Below are 23,434 nucleotides of genomic sequence, written 5' to 3'. Positions count from 1 at the left end.
TTTTGTCAAAAACGGGTTCATCGAACTTGTAAGGCTGTGGGTTTTAAGCGAGACCGATGTGACTCCTCCATTACCTGGAAATCAAACCATTGATGAATATTGAATTGAAGTATTCTATTCAAGGCAAAATTATGAATATTGGAAGGTATACACGCCACCCATCGTGGCGTACCAAGTTCCATAGATTTCGAATAATTTAAGATTTGATGATGGTATACACTTAGCTATGAAAAATAATATAGTCCACCCCAACGTGGCATATTGTTTAGTAATAGGACCGAAGTAACATTTAAACAAAATTAGGTGGTATACATGTCACACATCGTGGCGTACCAGAAGCTTATGGTGTTTAGATGTTAGTGCATTAAATTTTAATAATTTAGATCTTAATAATTAATGCACCCTTATTTATGTGATGTTTTTATGCATGATTCTCAGGATAAAATGGGCATTAATCCACTATTCACCATACTTAAGGATAACAAACTTACCGGACCTAACTATATTGAATAGAAATGAAATTTGGACATTGTGTTGACTGCTGAGGAGTACAAGTTTTGCACTTATGAACCCAAGCCTGAACAGCCTGCTGCTGATGCTCCTGAAGATGAGAAAGAGTATTATAAACGGTGGATTAAGGCTGATGAGATGTCGCGATGTTACATTCTGGCAGCAATGTCGGGTGTTTTGCAGCATCAGCATCAGTCTATGGCCACTGCTTCGGATATGCTCTTTAATCTCAAGGAACTTTTTGGAGATCAGAATAGGGCTGCTAGGCAAGTAGCCATGAAGGCTTTAATGAACACTCAGATGGATGAAGGCACACCTGTAAGGGATCATGTTCTCAAGATGATGTCGCATCTGAATGAGATAGAGATCCTTGGTGCTGAACTTGACGGGGAAACCCAGATTGACATTATCCTTATGAGCTTGTCCAAGAGTTTTGAGCAGTTCCACTTGAATTACAATATGAACAAGAGGCGGTATAGTCTTGCGGAACTGCTGACAGAACTTCAGGCAGCTGAAGGATTATTTTGGCAGAGTGTTCAAGTGAATGTGGCTGAGAAAGGTTCTTCCTCTAAAGCCGAAAGGTATTAAGAAGAAGAAAAAGGCTCAGACACAGAAAGCTATGAAGGCAGTGGGAGTTCAGGGTGGTGTAAAAAAGCCTAAGGGAAAGTGCTTCAGATGCAAACAGTCAGGTCACTGGAAACAGGATTGTCCTCTTCCTAAGAAGACAAACAATACTGGTATGTCTCTTTCTCTAGTTACAGAAACATTTATAGCGGCTATATCTACGAGCACTTGGTGTGTAGATACAGGAGGCACTGATCATGTTTGTAATTCTATGCAGGGGTTCCAACTATCCAGAATGCTTAGAGATGGTGAGATATACGTATTCATTGGAGATGCTACAAAAGTAGTAGTAGTTGCAGTAGGAGTTATTCATTTATCTTTTAGTTCTGATAGGATTTTGGTTTTGAACAATTGTCTTTATGTACCTTCTTTTAGAAGGAATTTAATTTTGGTTTCTAAACTTGCTTTGGATGGTTATAATGTTTGTTTGGATCGTAATGTTTCTATTATGATGAATAAACGAATTATATGTTCTGGTACATTGCAAGACAATTTGTATATAATTAATCCTAGTCAACCTGCACTGCAACTGCAATTTAGGGAATTGAACAACACATCTTATAACTCTACTAAAAGAAAGGAACCTTCTAGTTTGAACCAAACATATCTTTGGCACTTGAGATTCGGTCATATTAACTTGAGGAGGATTCAAAGACTGGTAGTAGACGGGCCTTTAAGCTCATTGGCAGTGGAGCCATTTCCAGTTTGTGAATCCTGCTTGGAAGGTAAAATGACTAATAGGCCTTTCAAGGTAAAAGGGAATAGAGCCAAACAACTGTTAGAATTGGTTCACTCTGATTTATGTGGACCCATGAATATCCAAGCAAGAGGTGGTTATGAATATTTCATCACTTTCATTGATGATTATTCTAGATATGGGTACGTTTATTTGTTGCACCGTAAGTCTAAGTGCTTTGATAAGTTCAAAGAGTACAAAGCTAAAACGGAGAAGCGACTTAATAAAAGTATCAAGTCACTACGATCAGATCGTGGTGGCGAATACTTGCTTAGAGAATTTAGGGAATATTTATCAAAAAATGGGATGGAATCCCAGTTAACTGCACCAGGCACACCCCAGCAGAGCGGTGTAGCAGAGAGAAGGAACCGGACTCTTTTAGAGAGTGTTAGATCGATGATGAGTTATTCGGATTTACCCAAGTCGTTTTGGGGACATGCCTTAGAGACAGCAGCTTATCTTCTGAACTTAGTACCTTCTAAGTCGGTTCCTAAAACCCCCTTAGAATTGTGGACCGGGGATAAACCGAGTCTAAGACATATTCGAATATGGGGTTGTCCAGCACATGTGCTGAACAAGAACGCGACTAAGTTAGAATCTCGTACAGAAGTAAGGTTATTTGTAGGCTACCCCATGGGAACGAAAGGATATTTATTTTATAGTCCGAAGAATCGGGATGTCATTGTTAGCACCAATGCAAGATTCTTAGAGGAGGAATATATAATGAATCACAAACCCATGAGTAGTGTCGTTTTAGAGGAACTAGTGGGAGGGACAAATAATACCCATGAAGCTGTAGTACAAGTAGAACAACCACAACATAATGTACAACCTGTCACTAATACCGCACCAGTGCCTCGTCGTAGTGGGAGGGTTGTTCAACAGCCTGATAGATTCATGTTTTTGGGAGAGTCTTCAGACTTGGTCTCTGGTGAACATGATGATGATCCCCGTACATACGAAGAGGCAGCACAAGACAAAGATGCAGATCTTTGGCAAAAGGCGATGGAATCTGAGATAGAATCAATGTATTCTAATCAGGTCTGGGAGCTCGTGGAACCACCAAAAGGTATAAAACCTATTGGATGTAAGTGGATCTACAAGAAAAAGAGGGGATTAGATAAAAAGGTGAAAGCCTGGAAAGCAAGACTTGTTGCGAAAGGGTATACTCAGAAAGAAGGTATCGATTATGAGGAAACCTTTTCACCGGTAGTCATGCTTAAGTCAATCCGTATTATTTTATCTATAGCAGCTCATCTCGATTATGAGATTTGGCAAATGGATGTCAAGACAGCTTTTCTTAATGGAAGTCTTGAAGAAACCATCTATATGCAGCAACCAAAAGGATTCATTAAGGAAGGCCAAGAGCATCTGGTATGTAAGCTTAAGAGGTCTATTTATGGACTTAAACAAGCTTCTAGAGACTGGAATATTCATTTTGATCAGGCAGTCCAGTCATATGGATTTGATCAAAGTCCAAGCGAATCGTGCGTGTATAAGAGAAGTGAAGGTAATGCAGTGGTTTTTCTAGTACTATATGTAGATGATATTTTACTCATTGGAAACAATGTTGAGATGTTGTCATCAGTAAAGGCATGGTTGTTCAAACAATTTGACATGAAGGACTTAGGTGAAGCGGCATACATCCTTGGGATCAAAGTTATAAGGGATCGCAAGAAAAGGATGTTGGCTTTATCTCAAGAGCCCTACATTGATGAAGTATTAGCTCGTTTTAACATGCAGAAGTCCAAGAAAGGTTTTCTACCTTTTAAGCATGGAGTTGTTCTATCTAAGAAGCAGTGTCCTTCGACACCTAAGGATATAGAGAGCATGAAAGCAGTTCCTTATACTTCAGCATGTGGAAGCTTAATGTATGCTATGTTATGTACGAGGCCTAACATCTGCTTTGTTGTAGGCATGGTTAGTAGATATCAGTCGAACCCAGGTCAGGAACATTGGAGTGCAGTAAAAACTATACTCAAGTACCTGAGAAGGACTAAGGAGTATATGTTAATTTACAAGGCCTCAGATCTATTTCCTTTGGGATATACTGATTCAGATTTCCAATCAGATAGGGATAAGAGGAAATCAACCTTGGGATATGTTTTTACTTTGGGAGGTGGAGCCGTTATATGGAGGAGTGTAAAGCATAAATGCATTGCAGACTCCACCATGGAGGCCGAGTACGTGGTGGCCTCTGAGGCTACCAAGGAGGCTGTATGGTTCAGGAACTTCCTTTTGGACTTCGATGTGGTACCTAATTTGCCTAGGAGCTTGACGGTGTATTGTGATAACACTGGTGCTGTGGCAAATTCAAAGGAACCGCGAGACCACAAAGCAGCTAAACATATTGAACGTAAGTATCATCTCATACGAGGAATCGTAAAGCGAGGGGATATAGTTGTGGCTCACATATCATCAGAAGACAACCGAGCAGATCCTTTCACAAAGAGCTTGCCAACCAAGGTTTTTGACAAGCATGTGGAAGCGATAGGAGTCAGATGGATGGACACATAGATTTTTATGTAATAGTGGATTAAATAAACACTGATGTACACATAGAATATTTTAAGTATAAGTGGGAGATTGTTAGTGTATACTGAAAATATTTATTTGAAGTATGTACATTTATTTCTGGCCAGTTTATTTGAGAATCATTTGAATGTTTACATGTTGTCTAATATTATATATTGTGAACAATCTAGTATCAAATGGGATACAGAATATTAGATTGTTAAATACGGTTATATAATATAATAAGGTTCACAGCACATGTGGTGTTGGACAATCCACTGGTATGGCTGTAGTATTATTTAGATTAGTTTATATTGACTAATAAATAATGCTAGTATACTTTGTGTATATTGAACAGGATCAAATTTAGAATTATTCCCTTAATACTGATTAAGAAGGAGAACTAAGATTCTATATTATTATTAATGCTTAGGTTCTTAATCCGGAAATAGTAATTGACACGTGTATATTATTTACATGCTTTGATTTATATATGAAATAATTCTTTTGAATTATATCATTATATTTTGGGTGATGGAATTATATACATGGTGGATATTATTTATTGAAGGAATCCATTTCCTGATAATATTCGGGTTAATGATGTCCCCTTGAAAGCTCAAAAAGATTTATTTATGTGAAACCCTGCAGGTGGAATTTATTCTGACATAATTAAATAAAGGTTGAGTGGATGATCAAGGATAAAAGATATTAATTAAATAAATTATCAGTAATTTATTTAATTAATGGACATATGATATTTTAAACATGGGGAATTTAATAAGCAAATAATATTGGAACCGAATTAATTAAATTACGGTATTAGGAAAGGTAGTGCAAATATTAATTCTTTAGTGGATTGAATTAATATTTAATTACATTGGGCTAGGCTCAAGATGTAATTAGAAGGCCCAACCTAATTATCCATGGTCCCTATTGTAGCCTATATATATTATTATTCTCTTCTTGCTTGGAATTGTGTGAAAACATATTGTAGCCACCAAGGAGAAAGAAGAGAGGATAACTTGAGAAGACGGAGGCCACACTTTGCTCAAGGGAATTTGGGAATATAATAGAAGAGCGTGGAATCAACCATTAACAAGGTAAACCTCTTTTCGTAATCTTTATCGTAAAACGTAGTAACACCCTAAATCCGTGGTTCCCAACAGATTCCAAGCCAGATATTTTGTGGCAGTATATTTTATATATATACAATTCTCTTCAATTCATTCTTTTCTCTCCTTTTCATTTTGTATAAGCTGAGAAGAACAACCCTTCCACAAGGGGAGGTATTGCCGAATGACTATCTATCTGTGTGATAGAAGCCTAGTAGGATACCACGTGTTGTTTAATTGCTTGTCAAGTACTAAAGGTTGGCCACCTTCTGTACTAACTATGCAATAGAACAAGTGTTCATGATCATAGTGATCTCTCAATAAAATCTTTTACTTCTATACGATAGATCAAGCTTTCGAAGATGGAAGCAGAAAAAGGAAGTAGTATCAGTGCGGTAGTATTCCGAATCTAACGCGTTCGTGATACTAAGGTTGATGTGGTTATTAAAAGGTTATAGAACGCTAACGAGCAAAAGTATAACCAGTATAATATTATGAACGGGAAAAGAGTGGGTATTAAGTAGCAAAAGCTATAATGCTAGAAGCTATGATGAGGGTCTGTGCAATAGACTTGAAAGAATTTGGAATGATCACTTAACGCGGATTGAGTTTTCTTACGATAATAGATCGTATGTCAGTATCGAGATATCGCCTTATGAGATCCTTGAGGGAAGACAATATCGATCTCCCTTATGTTAGGATGAAGTTGTAGAGCGCAAGATGCTCGGACCCGCAGTAGTCCAAAGGACCAAGGATATAATAGATCTAATCAGAGGACGGCTGGTAGTAGCCCAAGATGGACATAAGAAGTATGTTGATTTAACGCGAAAGGACAAAGAATAGGAAGTAGGGGGCCTAGTGCTGTTATAGGTATTCCCTTGGAGGGGATTAATGAGGTTCGGAAAGAAAGGGAAACTAAGTCCAAGATACATTGGACCTTTTGAGATACTAAGACGGATTGGGAAGCTGGCTTACGAGCTAGCCTTACCCCCGAACCTACAACAAGTTCATAATGTGTTCCATGTGTCAATGCTAAGGAAGTATCATCGGGATGCCAGACACATAGTGGAGTACGAGCAGGTGGACATGCAACCAGATCTGACTTACGTGGAGAAACCAGTAAAGATTATGGATAAGAAGGAGCAGGTGCTTCGGAACAAAGTGATCAAGCTAGTCAGAGTGCTATGGCAGAATCATAATATGGAAGAATCAACTTGGGAACTAGAGAGCGCAATGCTAGTGATTTTCTATTTGATTCCGGGACGGAATCCTTTTAAGGAGGGGAGACTGTAATAACCCCAAAATTTTGGACTTTTTGTAACCCTTATGAATAGTGATTTTGCTGATTATGCTGAATAAGAAAACTTTTCATACCACACTTTATAGGGGTTCTTTTATTGTTATTCTGAGATCTTATTAGTACTCTATATGGTATATAAGTGTATGTAAAGATCGTTAGAATCCAAATTCGAACACTTTGATTTTTCCCGAAAATCCACCAGATACCAAAAGAATTGAGTATAAGGTAACAGGATAAAAAGGATTTAAATTCAAGGATTATAAGAGAGGATCATAAAAGGAATATAATGTATTGAGAAAGGTTAAGGGAACCCAAGTAATAAGATCCCGGGTATGATCCCTCAAACGATAAACGAAAATGAAAGTTAAGCGAACCGTATAACAGATCAGTGATCATTAGCCAAGTAATTAGGAGTTAATCAAAGAGGTTAGTGATGATGATGTCATCACACCAACAAGAAGAAGACAAGTGTGGGAAGATGACATAAGAAGATGACATAAGCATGACACAATGGGAAGGAATTGTTGGTTGATTATAAGCCACACAAATTTTACCATGGTAAAAGGTTAATTAATAACAAAAACAAAGCAACCAAGCAAACACATTCATTTATATTCCCCCCATCTCCTTGCTCACGGTTTTTTGAAAAAAAACAAGAAGAAAAATTTCCAAACCCAAGCTCCACTCAATCATAATTCAAGAGGTTTGTTTCTTTGGATCCTATATTTCATAACTAAGAAGAGCAAGTAGTTTGAGTGCTTGAATCAAAGGCTTTCTATCTCAAACAAATCATTTTAGTTTAGGGTGAATAGTAATTTTCAAGAACAAATTTTTGATTCTTGATTTTATTTTTAAGGTCAAGGTAGCTTAAGCATAGATAAAGACTTTCATGGGCATTCCAAGGATCTTTCATGGATTAAAAGCTTCAAGGAAGGTATAAAACTTCAAACCCTAGTTTTACTTTGAATATTTAGGAGTGGTTTTGATTAATATAGTTCATGAGAAGCATGATGCTTGTGTGTTTAAAGTTTGGTCGGGTTTGTAGCGATTTGGATGATTGAATCTTGTTTATAGTTAATGAAACTTAAGTATAAGCTTTTAGTTCATGATTGAGAGTAGTATAAATTGGAAATCTTGAGATGTTGGGGCTGTTGTAGTAGAGTATGGATGGAGTTTGGTTGTAGTAATGATTGTGGGATTGATTGTGGATTGATTTGGAGTTGTACAAATTTGGTAATTGCGTAAACATAGTCGTCGTAATGCCCGATTTACCTTAGACTGCTTTTGTTCTTAACATCAGGACCCGTGAACTCACTTTTAGGTTTTGACCATTGCCATGCTTAGATAGCTCATGTTACGAGATTCGTTTTGATATGTGGTTCGCTTAAATCCGATGTACGGTTTAGGAGAAACGACCGTTTTAAGTAACGGCGTTTCGCGACCGAACCATTACCCCTCGCCTTACTTTGAAACCTTGGTTAAGGCCCTTAAATGACTAATTGGAATATGAAACAATTATGTAAATTGGATTAGGCAGTTGGTAGGGTACTCGCGAAAGAATCGTCTTAAAATTCCTAATGGTTAATTTATTAAAAATGGTGGAGCCGAGGGTACTCGCGCGACTTAAGTGAATCGTTAAGCGCGAAAGCGAACGTTAGGGTCTAATTGGTTAAAGTATAGATTCTTAAGCGACTTTGGTTTAATTCCAACTTATATGTTGTTTATAGGTTACCAGACTCATCCCAGGACTTTTACCACCCCAGTCGCTCAGGCAAGTTTTCTACCCGTTATACTGTTGTTGTGATGTAAATATATGTATATGCATTATCTTGTGATAAGTGCATGATTCTTATTAGCAAATCTTGCGATATATTGGAGCATGCTGATATGGTATATATGCATGTCTGTTTCGTAATCTTGATATCTCTTTGTTGATTCAAATGCTTATAAGTTGCACAATACATATGCTAGAGATAAGCAGTAGTTGTGTATACCCTTAGTATAGGGGACCCAAAGGTGAACATTTTCTAAACCGGGAGTCGATGTTCCCGAGTATAATATATATATATATATATATATATATATAGTTTTCAAAACTATTAATCGAATAAGGTTTATTCGATAACTTTATTTTATTTAATGAATATTATTTTGAATATTCATTCGAGGACTTATGACTCTGCTTCTTTTATTAAATAATATTCTTTATTTTATTAAAGAATAATGTTTCGATAATCAAACTTATTTTCGATTATTCAAATAAAGATCGTACTTTCGTATAGGTATATCTTTGGTTATTTATTATTCATTTCAAGTATAAGTTTTAAAACTTCTACTTCAATTATTTTTATAAGGATTATCCTTATGGGAATATTATTTAAATAATAATATTCAGATATTTTCTAATATATCGGGACTGATTTATTTCATTAAATCAGCATTACTCCAAACATTCTTAAAAATATTTTCAAGTCTTCAAAATGATTTTAAAAGTTAGAGCGGATCCCAAAACTCGTTTTCAAATTTAAGATCTTCCTTTCGAAGGGGATTTAAATACTCGCTTAAAAATTGAGGGATCCGACTCTGTGGTGTATTTTATATTCACAACGAGGTTGTTGTTTTGATAGATGAATTGATTACTTACCCAAAGTGTAAGTGGCTGGGTGGCCGCCCATCAACGCGTAAAAGGCCGGGTGGCGGTCCAGCACAAGGTCCTAATGAGGCCAGGGTGATGACCGGTGGGGGATTCATCCATCTACTAGTAGAAAAGGTTACTTATTGGTATCTTTTCCTGATCAGCAAGATATCAGGTTTATGCCAAAATTCTTTTCTTTCCAAAATTCATTGGATATTGCAACTCTGTTCATACTTTACATGACAGAGGTTTTCAGGAAATGTATGAGAGATATATATGGATATATATATATATATCGGGACTTGAAGAAGTATCTCGTAACTTCATTTCATTCAATAATATTTCAAAGATTCATAGATTATGCAAGTCTTATCTTGTAGTCTCATCTATGTGATGAACTTTTGAAACTGGTTATAACTTGAACAGTGGTAGTTCAAGTAGTATTTGGAAAAGATATAAGTATATTGGGGTATCTTGTAACTTCATCTTTTCAACTTATATCTGGTTAATGATTATCTTATGCATGACAAAGATTTTCAGAAAAATGTTGAGACAAGGTTAGATATATAAGATCACCTTGCAACGATATTTTTTATACAGTTATAAACTGGAACTCTGTGTATATTATACATGGCAGAGGATTTCAAAGATTATGAAAAGTATATAAGTATATATACTGAATATTTTACGACTTCGTCGTGTTAAGATATCAAACTTGGTTCATTTCTTCTTGACCAAGACTTTCATGAGTACTATGAGAATGATCATATATTGTTAATTATTATACCTATTATTTCGGTGGGCTTGTTGCTCACCCTTGCTTTCTTTTTTCATCACATAACAACAGATAGACATGATGAACAGGACCAAGCTCCCAATTCGTGAGCGGATAGGAAACGTTCCGCAGTTTCCTGTACGCGTTGATGCCGTTGTAGCTGAGGTAGGAACTACCAATAGGCTAGGCTTTCAACTTTTGTTGTACCAGACTTATGTACATTTATGAATTGTAATAATGGAAAATAATATGTAAATTTATTCAGAAACCCTTTTTGAGGTGTAATGATTTATAATTGTGGAATAAAATGACTTGTGTTATTTTTGGTATTCATCTCTGAGACTATAACTTGTGGTGTGTGTGTATATTGTGGGGTCACAGTACGCAGTAGATGATTGTTTAATAAGAATTAGGTGTTATTAAGGGAAATGGAACTCGTGACAACCCGGATCCCCGACCCCGGATTTGGGGGTGTTACATTGTGGCAACTTGTCATTACTTTCATGTTGCAAGGTATACAATTAAACTTGTCACGGAATGGGTAGGGATCTTCAATTTTTGCTTCATTATACTTGCATGCTCCCACTCCTGGCTTACTAACAGCCTTTTTTCAAAGGTGGGTTAGATGATTCATAGAGCCACCTTTTTTACAATATTTTCTTAGAGCATCTGCAACATAAGCAAAATTGTGGCTCTTGTTTATCCCAATCTTTCCATTTCTATTCTTCTTCTTCTTTCTTGCATCTTCAGTTTTCATTGCCTTGACAAGTGTTTTGGAATCTTGGTTGACCATGGGCTTCTTTTCAGCTTTGGAAGTTGGAGTTGTTTCTGCATTTTTCTTCTCATTGTCTTCATCAACAATTTCTGGATTTATGATGAACTCTTCTTCACTGAAATCTACTTCACATGCTTTGAACATAGGTGAAGCAACCTTTTTCAGCATAGCTGGGACATCTTTATTTTCTGTTGATTTTCCTTTACCACCTACATCTTTCTTGTTCATATTTAAAGCATCATAATCAAGACCAATAGCTATGTTAGCACATGGCTTGCTCTTCTCATGGTACTGACCAACCAACTCAGATACATTCCTGAATGATTTCATTTTCACCTCATTCTCTTCAATCTTCTCTCTTAATACAGCTTCAATCTCATTGGCACAATTCAGCTTGTTTTTTAAGTATTCATTTTTTTGCTTGACTGACTCAAGCTCCACAAGCAGTAAATCCATCTTTTGCTTCACACTCTCAAGCTTCTCATTAACTTTTGTTAGCCTACTAACTTCCTCAGTAGCTGTTACTAAGCTAGTGTGTATATGGAACATCTCCACACTCATCTTTTCCACAGTTTTCTTATATTGACTAGCATTTAAATCAATAGTGGTTAGAGTTGGTACCTTTGATTTTGAAGTGGATGCTTTTCCATGCTCAAAAGCCATAAGTGCATAGTTTCCAACCTCTTCATCCTCATCATCAACATCAGTATCATCCCAACTTTTTCCTTCTGCAATATAAGCTTTTCCAGACTGCTTCTTCAAGAGAGCTTCATACTTGCTTCCAGTTCCAAGTAAGCTTTATCCTTCTTCACCTTTAAAGGCTTTCTGCATTCAGTAGAAAAATGACCCAACTCATCATAATTGAAGCACCTTATCTTTGATCTGTCCATAGATTCTGTTTTGTAGCCACCTTTGCTAGCTGAATTATACTGAGCTTTTGGTTTCCAATTGTTGATGTTGGAAGATTGTCATTTGCTTTTGAAAAATCTTGGCTTCTTGACTCTTATATTAAAAAAATTCTAGCCAAGTAAGCCATGGATTGATCCAATTCATCTAGCTCATCCAGGGTGTAATATTCATCTTCCTCCAGCTCCAACATAATTTGCTTCTGAGGTCCTTTGGTCTTTTGTTCCATACCTTGAACAACTGGAACTTGATCATCTTGTTCATCTTCACTTTCTTCTCTATCATTCACAATCAAAGCATTTGAACCATCAACAACATGACCATGGTGTGCTTTCAATAACTTTCTTTGCATCATTTCAAGTTCATAAGTGTTCAAGATTCCATATAAAACTTCCAAAGTCATTCTGCTAAAATCTCGTTCTTCTCTAATAGTTGATATTTTATGTTCAAGATGGTCAGGAAGAGCTAGCATGAACTTTAGGTTAACCTCCCCAGATTCATAGTATTTATCATGTAGTTGCAAGTCATTTATCAATTTTTTGAACCTTTCAAAAACTTCAGCGATTTTTTCTCTTGGTTTAGCCATAAACCCCTTATGCCGAGAAACCAAAATCCTCCTTCGGTTTGACCTAACCTCCTCCGTTCCTTCACATAAGATCTCTATTTTCTCCCAGATATGTTTGGTCGTGTCACAATTAACAATTTTATTGTACATTACATTTCAAGTGACTCTATCAAGATCAGCTGCAAGCCACTATCCAGAGAGACTTTTTCTTTTTCAGGTTCAGTATATTCTGAAGGATCTTTGAATTCATAATGTGATGGCATGACCATGTCTCCATTTGTAGATTCCTCAACTCTTACCATGGGGGTGAAAGGCCCATTATTTAAAATATGAATGTATAATGGATTGGCCATCCTGATGAACAGCATCAATTTCTTTACCATAGTGTGTAGTTAGATCTGTCAAAGGTAGGGATTTTGATACTGCTAAGCTTCTATGTATTCATTTTTCCAAGATCTTTAATCTGTTTCCTTTCTGATTTTGCTCTGATACCACTTGTTAGGAAATTAATACAACATAGAGGGGGGTGAATGTGTTTTGGATTATTTTTAAACTTTTATGGATGGTGAACAAAGTAATCTAACTATAGAGATAATATGTCTTAACAGGAATAATAAAACATGCACAAGAACTCACTATCTTTCAAAACTCACTTAATTTTATATTAAAATCAAGTTTGTCTTGATACAAATTTCTGGGTTCTTTGTTGATAAAGAACTCAGCTTCTCTATTGAGAGTTACAAGATTTTCTAGATCTATTTTTGTTACTCCTAAAATAAAGCATTCAGTGTTTACTTTATAAAACAGTAAACACAGGTTTTACACAGCATGTAATAGCATGTACTAAACCCAACTTTAAGTTAACTAAAACTTTCTATTTTTGGCTTAGTGTATCTTTGACAATCGTGCATGTTTGTGACTTCTACTTTGTCGGTTAATCTTGGCCTTGGATCTTGTACTCTTCAAGCTACTTTTTGTAGACTTTTCAAATCACTGATTGATTTGTTTGTTGATTGATAATCTGGGATATTTAACTGATCTGCATTTTGTACTTGAGTTTAACATCGAGATCTCCAATTTGTTATATAGAGAACTCGACATCTCGATAAGTATATTGGCTTATCGAGATCTCTTATTACTCTATATTTGTTTTGACTTATCGAAGTCTCTGAGTTCTCTGTAAGAGAATTAGGCTTGTCGAGGTCTCCAATCTTCATGTCTTCATTTTGACTTATCGATATCTCTAAGTTCTCTAGTGAAGAAATGACTTGTTGATATCTCAGATTTCGCTAGTGATATTTTGACTTATCGATATCTCAAAGATCTCTAGTGATATTTTAACTTATCGATATCTCAGAGATCTCTATTGATATTTTGACTTATCGATATCTCCAATATTTATGTCTTCATTTTGGCTTGTCGATATCTCTGAGACTTCTCTATAAGCTTTTCATGACTTCTCGATAAGTGATTCTGGAGTTCTCGAATGACTTCTCTATAAGACTTAATCTGTGATTTGTAGATTTCTTGACTTAATATGTTTTCCCAAAACAGATTTATTCAACTTCAAGCTTCTTCACATTGTCTCTGAGGCATGATCTTCATGATCTTTTTCCAGAGTTTATTCTTAGGCTTGAGACTGTTTACAGAAATATACTCCAGCCTAATTTATTTACACTTTTACAGACTTAAGTGATACAATACAAAATGCAAACTTAGATTATCATACAACTTACTTAGGACTGCCAATTTGACTTAGTCTTGTAATAGTAAAGGCATGTCTTGCACAACAAGTGGTGACGTATGAGATAACAGGGGAGGAGGAGGGGGAGGGGGTGGGGCAAAGAATAGGGGGTGGGGGAGGGGTTAAGTTAAAAAAGATAATAATATTTAGTTTTTTTATAAAAAGTAAAATCAGCCATTGGATTATATTTTAGTGATTGAATTTGGCACGTTGGACCTTAATCGTGCGGATCGCTAACGTGGCCAAGCTAAATACGACCGCAATCAGTTGAATTTAGGAGTGTCAATTTATAAATTCATATTATGTATTTTCTGTTATAAAAATTAAAATCCGAATAGTTTCTATAAAATATATTGTAATTTGTTAATCTTTTTCTTAAAATATTATAATTTTGTAATTTATTTTAACCACTCGTTATTTTAAGAAAAAATTGAAATTGTGATTTTGATCAATTTTATGATAAATTCCATTAACGAGAGTGTACGGTGAAATTTAGAATTATGTTTAATCGTACTTTATTTGATAAAATATTGGAGATCTAATGATTAAAATACATTTATTTTTAAAAAATAAAATTATCATATCACTAATATATATAGATTTTAATATCTATAAGATTGGGTCATTCATAAATATCTTTTAAAAAATCAAAACATAGTTGTGGGACTAAACACTAGTAAGAAATGCTGGTCAAACTACTAGTTAATTGTTAAAATAACAAACCAAATACATTTATTTTTTTCTAAAAAAATTTTTATTTCACTAAAATGTATAGATATTGACATATGTAAGGTTGGATCATACATAATCATTTTTTAAAAAATTGAAACATCATTATGGGACTAAACACTAGTAAAGAGGACTAATCACTAGTAAGAAGTACTCGTCAAACTACTACTTGACTGTTAAAATAGCAAACCAAATATATTTATTTTTCTCTAAACTTTTTATTATATCACTAAAATATATAAAGGTTGACATCTGTAAGGTTGGACCAATCATAAACATTCTTTAAAAAATCAAAATATCGGTTTGGGACTAAACACTAGTAAGAAGTACTGGTCAAACTACTAGTTGACTGTTAAAATAGCAAATCAAATACATTTATTTTTTTCTAAATTTTTTATCGTATCACTAAAATATAAAAATATTGACATGTGTAAGGTTGGATCATTCATAAATATTTTTGAAATAATTGAAACATTGGTATAAGACTAAACAATAGTAAGAAGTACTGGTCAAACTACTAGTTGACTGTTAAAATATCAAACCAAATAAATTTATTCTTTTCTAAATTTTTTATCATATAACTGAAATATATAAATATTGACATATGTAAGGTTGGATCTTTATAAATAATTTTTTTTAAATCGAAACATCGATATTGGACTAACACTACTAAGAAATACTGCTCAAAGTACTAGTTGACTTTTAAAATATCAAACTAAATATATATTTTTTTCTAAACTTTTTATTATATCAGTAAAATATATAAATATTGACATCTGTAAGGTTGGATCATTAATAAAAAAAAATTAAAAATCAAAACATAGATATTGGATTAACACTAGTAAGAAATATTGGTCAAACTACTAGTTTACTGTTAAAATATCAAACCAAATACATTTATTTTTTTCTGAAATTTTTATTATATAACTAAAATATATAAATATTAATATCTGTAAGGTTGGATCATTCATAAACATTTTTTAAAAAATCAAAACATCGATATTGGACTAACACTAGTAAGAAGTACTGGTCAAACTACTAATTGACTGTTAAAATATCAAACCAAATATATATTTTTTTTCTAAACTTTCTATTATATTACTAAAATATATAAATATTGACATCTGTAAGGTTGGATCATTAATAAACATTTTTCAAAAAATCGAAATATCGATATTAGACTAACACTAGTAAGAAGTACTAGTCAAACTACTAGTTGACTATTAAAATATCAAACCAAATATATATTTTTTAAATTTTTATCGTTATCACTAAAACATATAAATATTGACATCTGTAAGGTTGGATCATTCATAAATATTTTTTTTTAAATCGAAACATCGATATTGGAGTAACACTAGTAAGAAGTACTAGTCAAAATACTATTGGCTGTTAAAATAGTAAAGCAAATACATTTATTTTTTTCTAAATTTTTTATTATATCTCTAAAATATATAGATATTGAAATCTGTAAGTTTGGATAATTCATATGGGACTTCTTACGAGTAAGAAGAATTGGTTAAACTACGTATTAACTATTAAAATAGCAAACTAAATTCATTTCTTTATTTTTTTTTTATCACATCACTAGAATATATAGATTTTAATATATGTCTCTAAAGCAGCTCAGTTTACGAACAACTCTAATGAAATCTTTCTGCATTCATTTTGATCCAACGGTTGGAGTACAAAGTTACCAGGTTATTTGATTAATTTTTTTATAAAAAAAAATTTTGAAAATAATAAATATAACCGAATGCAGTTATAATAGATAAATACAACTATTTTTTACAAAAATTAAAATTTTCAGAAAGGCGGGAAACTTCCCCTCACCTTTGTAGCTAATTTTTTGAAACGGCTGAAAAATTTCCGCCATTTCAAAATATCAAATTCGACCGAAATTGGTTGAATTTAGAAATGGCAAAAAAATTGGTTGGCGGTAAAATCCCCCCCATTTTTTTGGTAAGGCTAAATTCGACCGAATGCGGTTGAATTTAGGAGTACGGCTAAATTTAACCGCATATAGTCGAATTTGTTCCTAAATTCGACCGCCTAAATACGACCATATATATATACGACCGCATGCGGTTGAATTTATCTATGTCCTTAAATTCAACCGTTTTCAACCGAAAACGGTTGAATTTGATCCCGATTGTATTTGTGCAGTTATATTTAGCCTTATTTTCTTGTAGTGTACATAATTTTGACCGGTACCAGTTGAATTAAGCCGATTCATTTTGCAACCCTACTGTAAGTTCCTCTCCGGTAGCCGCAATCTTCAATCTTCTCCCCCATTGTCTCCTTTATTTTCTCAATTTGCTCTCTTATTTCTTCACCAATTTACATTCATGTGATCATCCTTAATCATCAAGTAAGTGCAATTACTAGTTTTCATTTATTTTTATGTTTTTGTCTTTTTTTATGTCATCTGTTGATAAAAAATTAAATAATTATTTGTTTACAATTTTTACTAATAGGATGATAAGTAGTGTAATATGTTGATATTGTTTAGTGGTTAATAATAACATCGCAAATTTAGTTTTATGTTATGAATTCATATATATATATTTGCACTTTTGTAGATGGAATCCGATCGCAGTTGAATTGGGCGTAGCCGATATAATGAGATAAAATATTTAACGGAATAATATAAAGTCGTTGTGCAAAATTTCATTAAATTTGTTTTAGAGCATCTTGAAGAAGAAGATAATGGTCTTATAAGATATCCGTGCAAAGAGCGTGGAAATAAGTACTATAAGAATCCTAATACCGTGACACTTGATTTGTATCGTCATCGTATCTTAAAATTGTATACTAGATGGGATTGTCGCGGAAAAAAGATTTGTCACATGTCGAGGTTGGGACGAGTTCTAACTACAGAGACGATGTTAATCGGTCGTATTTACACTAAATACAACCGATTTACAAAATATCATCCGCATATGTACGACCGGATCTCAAGCCGGTCTTATTTTGCTAAATACCACCGTTCGCGGTCATATTTAATTAAATACGATCGAAATATGACCGGTTTTGGACTAATTATATTTAACCAATCATATTTAATCATTTTTTTGCAGTAATAATATTAAAAATAATAGTCCGATTATAAGCAAGTCTTAAAAAAACTCATTTCCTATGCTATGGTACCCCTCACCACCAAACCCAAACAAGATTTGATAGACAAGACACGGACTAAATTAATTATTTGACTATCAGCACTTTTAAGTTACAATACCCACATACACCTCCTGCTTTAGTTCCCTTTTAAGGAAAGAAATTCAACTTTATTATCATATTCCCAACCACATTTTTTTAATTTATTCTTAACGTCGTATTGCAAACCCCCAGTTTGTATCCTATTTTTAAAGCTAAGTCAAGAAATTTTAAAGTTTCAAAATAAGAAGGAATATGACATTTTGTTTAATATTAAGGATAAGAATATTATTTTTTAGGGATAAAGTAGAAGATTAAGGTGTGCAAAATAATTGTCATAGTGGTCTAATAATTGAAACGTCCACTTGTCTAACACAGTGACATAAAGTGTAACCACTTTTGGCCGTATAATAACCGAATATAAATGAATGTTTAATTAAAGCACAAAATAAAATCAAGTTAATTATCACTAATTTATACTATACTATAATTTATAATTTGTTTCAACATTTATTTCCTAATTTTAGTTATTAAAAAAAATATATAGTTTTATATAACTGTTAAATTATTAAATTGTTAAAATAATAGATATACTATACTTATCTTACTAAATTACCACCACAATGTGTTCTATTATTAAAAAATAAATAGTGTTATATATACTAAACTATAAAATTATTAAAACACTAGAAATATTCTACTTATTCTACTCAAATTATTTTATTATTTTTATTATAAATTTATAATTATTACATATTTATAAAAATATTTTAAAAATTAAATATAAAAAGATAAATAAATTTTTTAAATATACACCGAATCTTGTGTATTACACAGGATTTAAGCTCCCTAATTAATTTATAAGAACATAATTCACAAACATATGCGAAGATTGGTCTGCACTGCTAACCGCCCAATTTATTATAGTAGCCCACTTTTTGCTTCTTAGTTTCAGACAGGAATTAAATACGCACTCACTTATTTTTCAGGCAAATGTATTATATCAAGTTGTTACAAATCCACCTACAGCCAATAACAAAAACAGAATGTTACTGTACAAAACAATAGTCTTTTAGTGATTGATTTATTAATAGTTGCGAATTTGTGATATATAATTTTGTTTTTCTTTTTATCAATATTTATTGCTATGCATATGAATGGAGTAACCAATTTGATCAATTTTTTTATGCCAACGAATGAAGCATGTATGGATTTCCATAGCTTATAATCGTTAAATTTAACTCATATTATTAAATGAATTATGTTGATAGTGTTGGTCGACATCTAGTGGAAAGGTTGAACCCAATAGAATTTCTGCTGCTAACCATTTAACATAAATTGTAGATTTGTTTTGACATTTGGAAACCGATAGAAGCAATTGATTTAACAAGACTCAGAACAGGTAGTTGTATTACTTCAACTATGCTGTAGATTTGCAGTAAAATTAAAAAGACTCGAGAACTGTGAGTTCTGTGACACCAATTACTTAAACAACACTAAGCCCAGCTGACCAATTACTGGTGCAGCAGCAACAGGACTGAATTGAACAAACAACACTGTATACTACTAATATAACTATAACTGGCACCTTAAACATGAAATACTTTGGTCCTAATAACAACAACACATAATTATTATTATTATTATTATTATTATTATGATTATAATTACTCTACTTATTTATTAATTAAGACGAAGTCGAAGATCCATTCCCATTAGCAGCATCAGCACCAGCATTCTCCTCGCGAATCTTCTTGTCCTCACTTCCACTGCTGCTATTTCCATTGTTGCTCTTCTTGTTGCCATGACTCTCATTCCTCCCGAGAGTGCTTTTGTTGTTATGCATCCATACTTTGAGAACACCTCTCTCTATCCCGATCTCATTACAGAACTCTGCAATTGCGCCTTCGTCTCGCTTCTGAATTTTCCACCCAACCTTTCCAGCAAACTCCAGCATTTTCTCCTTCTGGTGATGAGTGAATTTGGTTCTAAACCTCTTCCGGGAGCTCGAGTGCGGGACCGGGGAGGGTGTGTGGTGGGCCACGGGCTGGGGACCGGAGCTGAGAGCGAGAAGCATGTGTGGGGCAGAGGTAGGGTAGTAAGAGGATGAGATCGGTGGGGGAGATGGGGAGTTTGGGCTTTCAGCTTGTGGTGGTGGTGGTGGTGGCGGTGGTTGATGACGGTTCTGTGAATGAAACTCCGCCATGACTCGTTGGTGGTGAAGATCAGGATCACGGCGGTGGAAGTTACGGTGGCAGCCACAAGCGGCGCATCTAAGTGAGGTGGGGTCAGCAGGGTTTGAAGCAGGACAAGGTATGAACTCGCCACATCCATCTAAAGCATGACCGCCCATATGAGCGGCATGGTTTTTGAGACAGTCTCTGTATCCAAAAACTGGTGAAAGCTGTGGTGGTGGTGGGTGTAATGATGGTTGGATGAGTGGATTGTGGCGTTTAAGCAACCCATTAGTGTGAATGGGTTTAGGAGCTTGGATCCGGGTCGGAGTTTCGGATTCAGCTTCAGGAGTTTTGATACTTGTAGTAGTAGAGTTGTTAGTATTAGTTATGTCCATGGCTGAAACAACAACATCAGCTAGTGCTAGTGGGGTCTTGTTGATTAAGGAAGGGTGATTAGGGCTTTCAAAGGAAAAGGGATATGTTTATCTAAACAAGGTTGATGATGAGGGGGGTTTTATATTAAGGAGGAAGAGATAGAGATGAGGATGGCCTTAATTTGGAATTCAAATGATGATGTTAGAAAGAGAAATGAGTTTGGAAAGATTAAATGAAAGTTATGAAACGGTTTTTGGGTTTTGGTTATGGAAGATTTGGTGTTATTTGCCTTGATGATGAAGGGTGAGTGCACTGTAGATAATAAAAAATCCAGTTTTGTGGTTGTGCTTCCTAACTGATTATCTATTTTTAACTAAGTTTAATCTCTTACTTAACTCTTTATGTCATCACTTTGAAATTTTTATGGATATTGGTATATAACATTTATGGGGAGATATGTATTTATCTATATCTCCATTGATTCTTGTTACTTCTTAGAAATTTCTCATTATCAATTGTGTTTGTAATTTCTTTGAGGAATAATAAATTTTTTGTTAGGGATAAGTTGTTTGGAGATGGAACTTGGCAGTATATATTAATTTACATATTTATTTGTTAGAGATAGCGATAAATTTGTTATTTGTAGATTTTAAATTGGATATAAAATTCAAACAATATCTACATTTGATTTGACGTATATTAATTCAACATAGATATCAATTGTTCTAGAAAAAAATGTTGTAAATAAATCCTCACTTACATTAGTGTTGTATTCAAAAAATTATAATTTTTTTACTTTAGTCTAACAATATTATTTTGTAAAAAGTTAAAATTAATTGCCTAATTTAATAATTATTCCCTTTAAGTGTTCAATCACAAATTAAAATTTATTTTTTATTTAAATTAAAATTTGAAAATTTCTATATTATTGTATAGTATGTTAAACCAAAATCTTTTAAAAATCATACAACTAATTTAATTTTGAATAACATATAATTTGTCAACTAAAATAGATAACTACTTATCTTATTTTTAAAAAAAAAAAAAATTAAAAATACTTTTGGCTTTGAAATTGTTGTAACATAAAACTAAATAAACATTTGACTTAAGATTATTTCCTAAGTCCCTAGTTTGACTCACTCTCAACTGTGTTATCGGACTATCCTCCTCGCACTACACTTTGGGACCATTTGGTGGCTCACCTTTACCCTTTTGTAGTGCCTACTATTGAACATTGGTCGTGACTTGTGGCCAATTTCCTTGCTATAATAAATCAAAGAAAAATATCTATTCAAATACATTTCATAATTTATTTTTTCAAACATTTATGAATTTTTTGTAATAAAAACTTGGAATAACTATGATTATTCATCAATTTTAACCTTGGCACTTTGGCTAATAGTAATTCACCCAGCATCTTAATCACGTTTAATATGGTGTATCTACAAAAACATTGAGAAATATTTCAACACCTATTAATATCAGTTTTGCAACTATGAGGTTTAAAAAAATATCCATAATCATATTTATATATATATATATTAATTCTTAATTTTAAAATAAAATACTTTGCATAAGAAAACTAGATAAACAGCGGATGTCAGAACTAAATTGTTAAATTACCTATTAGTGATTTATATGCAAATCCCCTATTTATTAAAATGGTAAATTTGAATGGAAATCATATAAATTTTGAAATTTATTAATATTTAACATATAGGTCTTAGTTGTTTTAAATTATACTGTTCAAAATAATTTATAGCAATAACTTAAATTTTACAAACTGAATTACAGTAATCAACAAAAAACTAAAATATTTAAACCATGTTAGAAACATCAAGCTAACTTTCATAACTTTGAGTTTTCTAAACAATGACAACCGTAAATTATAAAGATATTGAATTAGGCAGAGAGGGTGCAGTAAAAACTAAAACAGGATCAGACCCCATTACTGAAACTTCTCATCTCACTCCACTGCTACCCCTTAAGTCAAAATGACAGTACGCAAGCAGCTATCACAGCCTTTACTTCTCACTCCTTATTACTTCTAACTCAACTACCCTTAATGTTAGTACTAATATTACTCCTAGCTGTTAATAGTAACTTTGTTGGTTGGACTCTGCTCATTTAACTCAGACTAGCTAATACTGTCTCCGTCCCGGCCATTTTTTTACACTTTTCCTTTTTGGCATGTCCCATCCAATTCTTTATATTTCAAAACTTACCAAAAATAATCAATAGTCCCACCATTTTCTCCCTTTTCACACTAATTTTACTCCACTATCTTCATTTTATATATTAAAAATTAATGGGTTCACCACTTTACCCACTTTTTTTTCTCTTTTTCAGTATTTTATACATATTTCTTACCCTCCATACCCAAACCAAACGTAAAGAATTGGTTGGGACGGAGGGAGTAACTAATTCTGATGGCTTATTACACTTCTCATCCACATTTGTGATTTATTCAACAATTTTTATCAGTGTGTTAAACTGTACATATAGGTATAGTTTAACACTCGCTGATCCTACTGTTTTGTAAATTTCAATTTTTATCTGTAAAGTGATTATTTTTGGGTTATATATTCAGACTTATCTCCAGGAAGGTAGATGTAAACACAAATCTATAGACTACACAACCTTATGTATGTAATGTTTAGCCTTGTTAGGCTGAGGATGAAGTTGCCGGTATAAGATTGGGAGGTTTTTGCATGCAAAACGAGACATGTTGTGATTAAATAAAGTAAATTATAATTAGGCTGCATGTTAAGGAAATGATGCCACGTATAAGTGCAGTG

The 23,434-nt window shown here is 33.6% G+C and overlaps 1 protein-coding gene across 1 annotated transcript; it reads right to left on the bottom strand.

The window, feature by feature from the left end:
- Window positions 1–19,622: 19,622 nt before the first annotated feature.
- Window positions 19,623–20,933, bottom strand: LOC141718155 (zinc-finger homeodomain protein 11-like). The gene has a single exon (XM_074520532.1). It carries the CDS (start codon window positions 20,654–20,656, stop codon window positions 19,772–19,774), a length of 885 nt encoding a protein of 294 aa, XP_074376633.1. The 5' UTR covers window positions 20,657–20,933; the 3' UTR covers window positions 19,623–19,771.
- Window positions 20,934–23,434: the final 2,501 nt, after the last annotated feature.

This window comes from Apium graveolens, chromosome 4, assembly GCF_009905375.1.
Source record: "Apium graveolens cultivar Ventura chromosome 4, ASM990537v1, whole genome shotgun sequence".
NCBI lineage: Eukaryota > Viridiplantae > Streptophyta > Magnoliopsida > Apiales > Apiaceae > Apium > Apium graveolens.
The sequence above is the reverse complement of the archived record's forward strand: the minus strand, read 5'-3'. Positions and strand labels throughout refer to the sequence as shown.

Bases quoted from the DNA above. Each gene is read 5' to 3' on its own strand.
- LOC141718155 (XM_074520532.1), bottom strand. From the start codon at position 20,656: ATGGACATAACTAATACTAACAACTCTACTACTACAAGTATCAAAACT.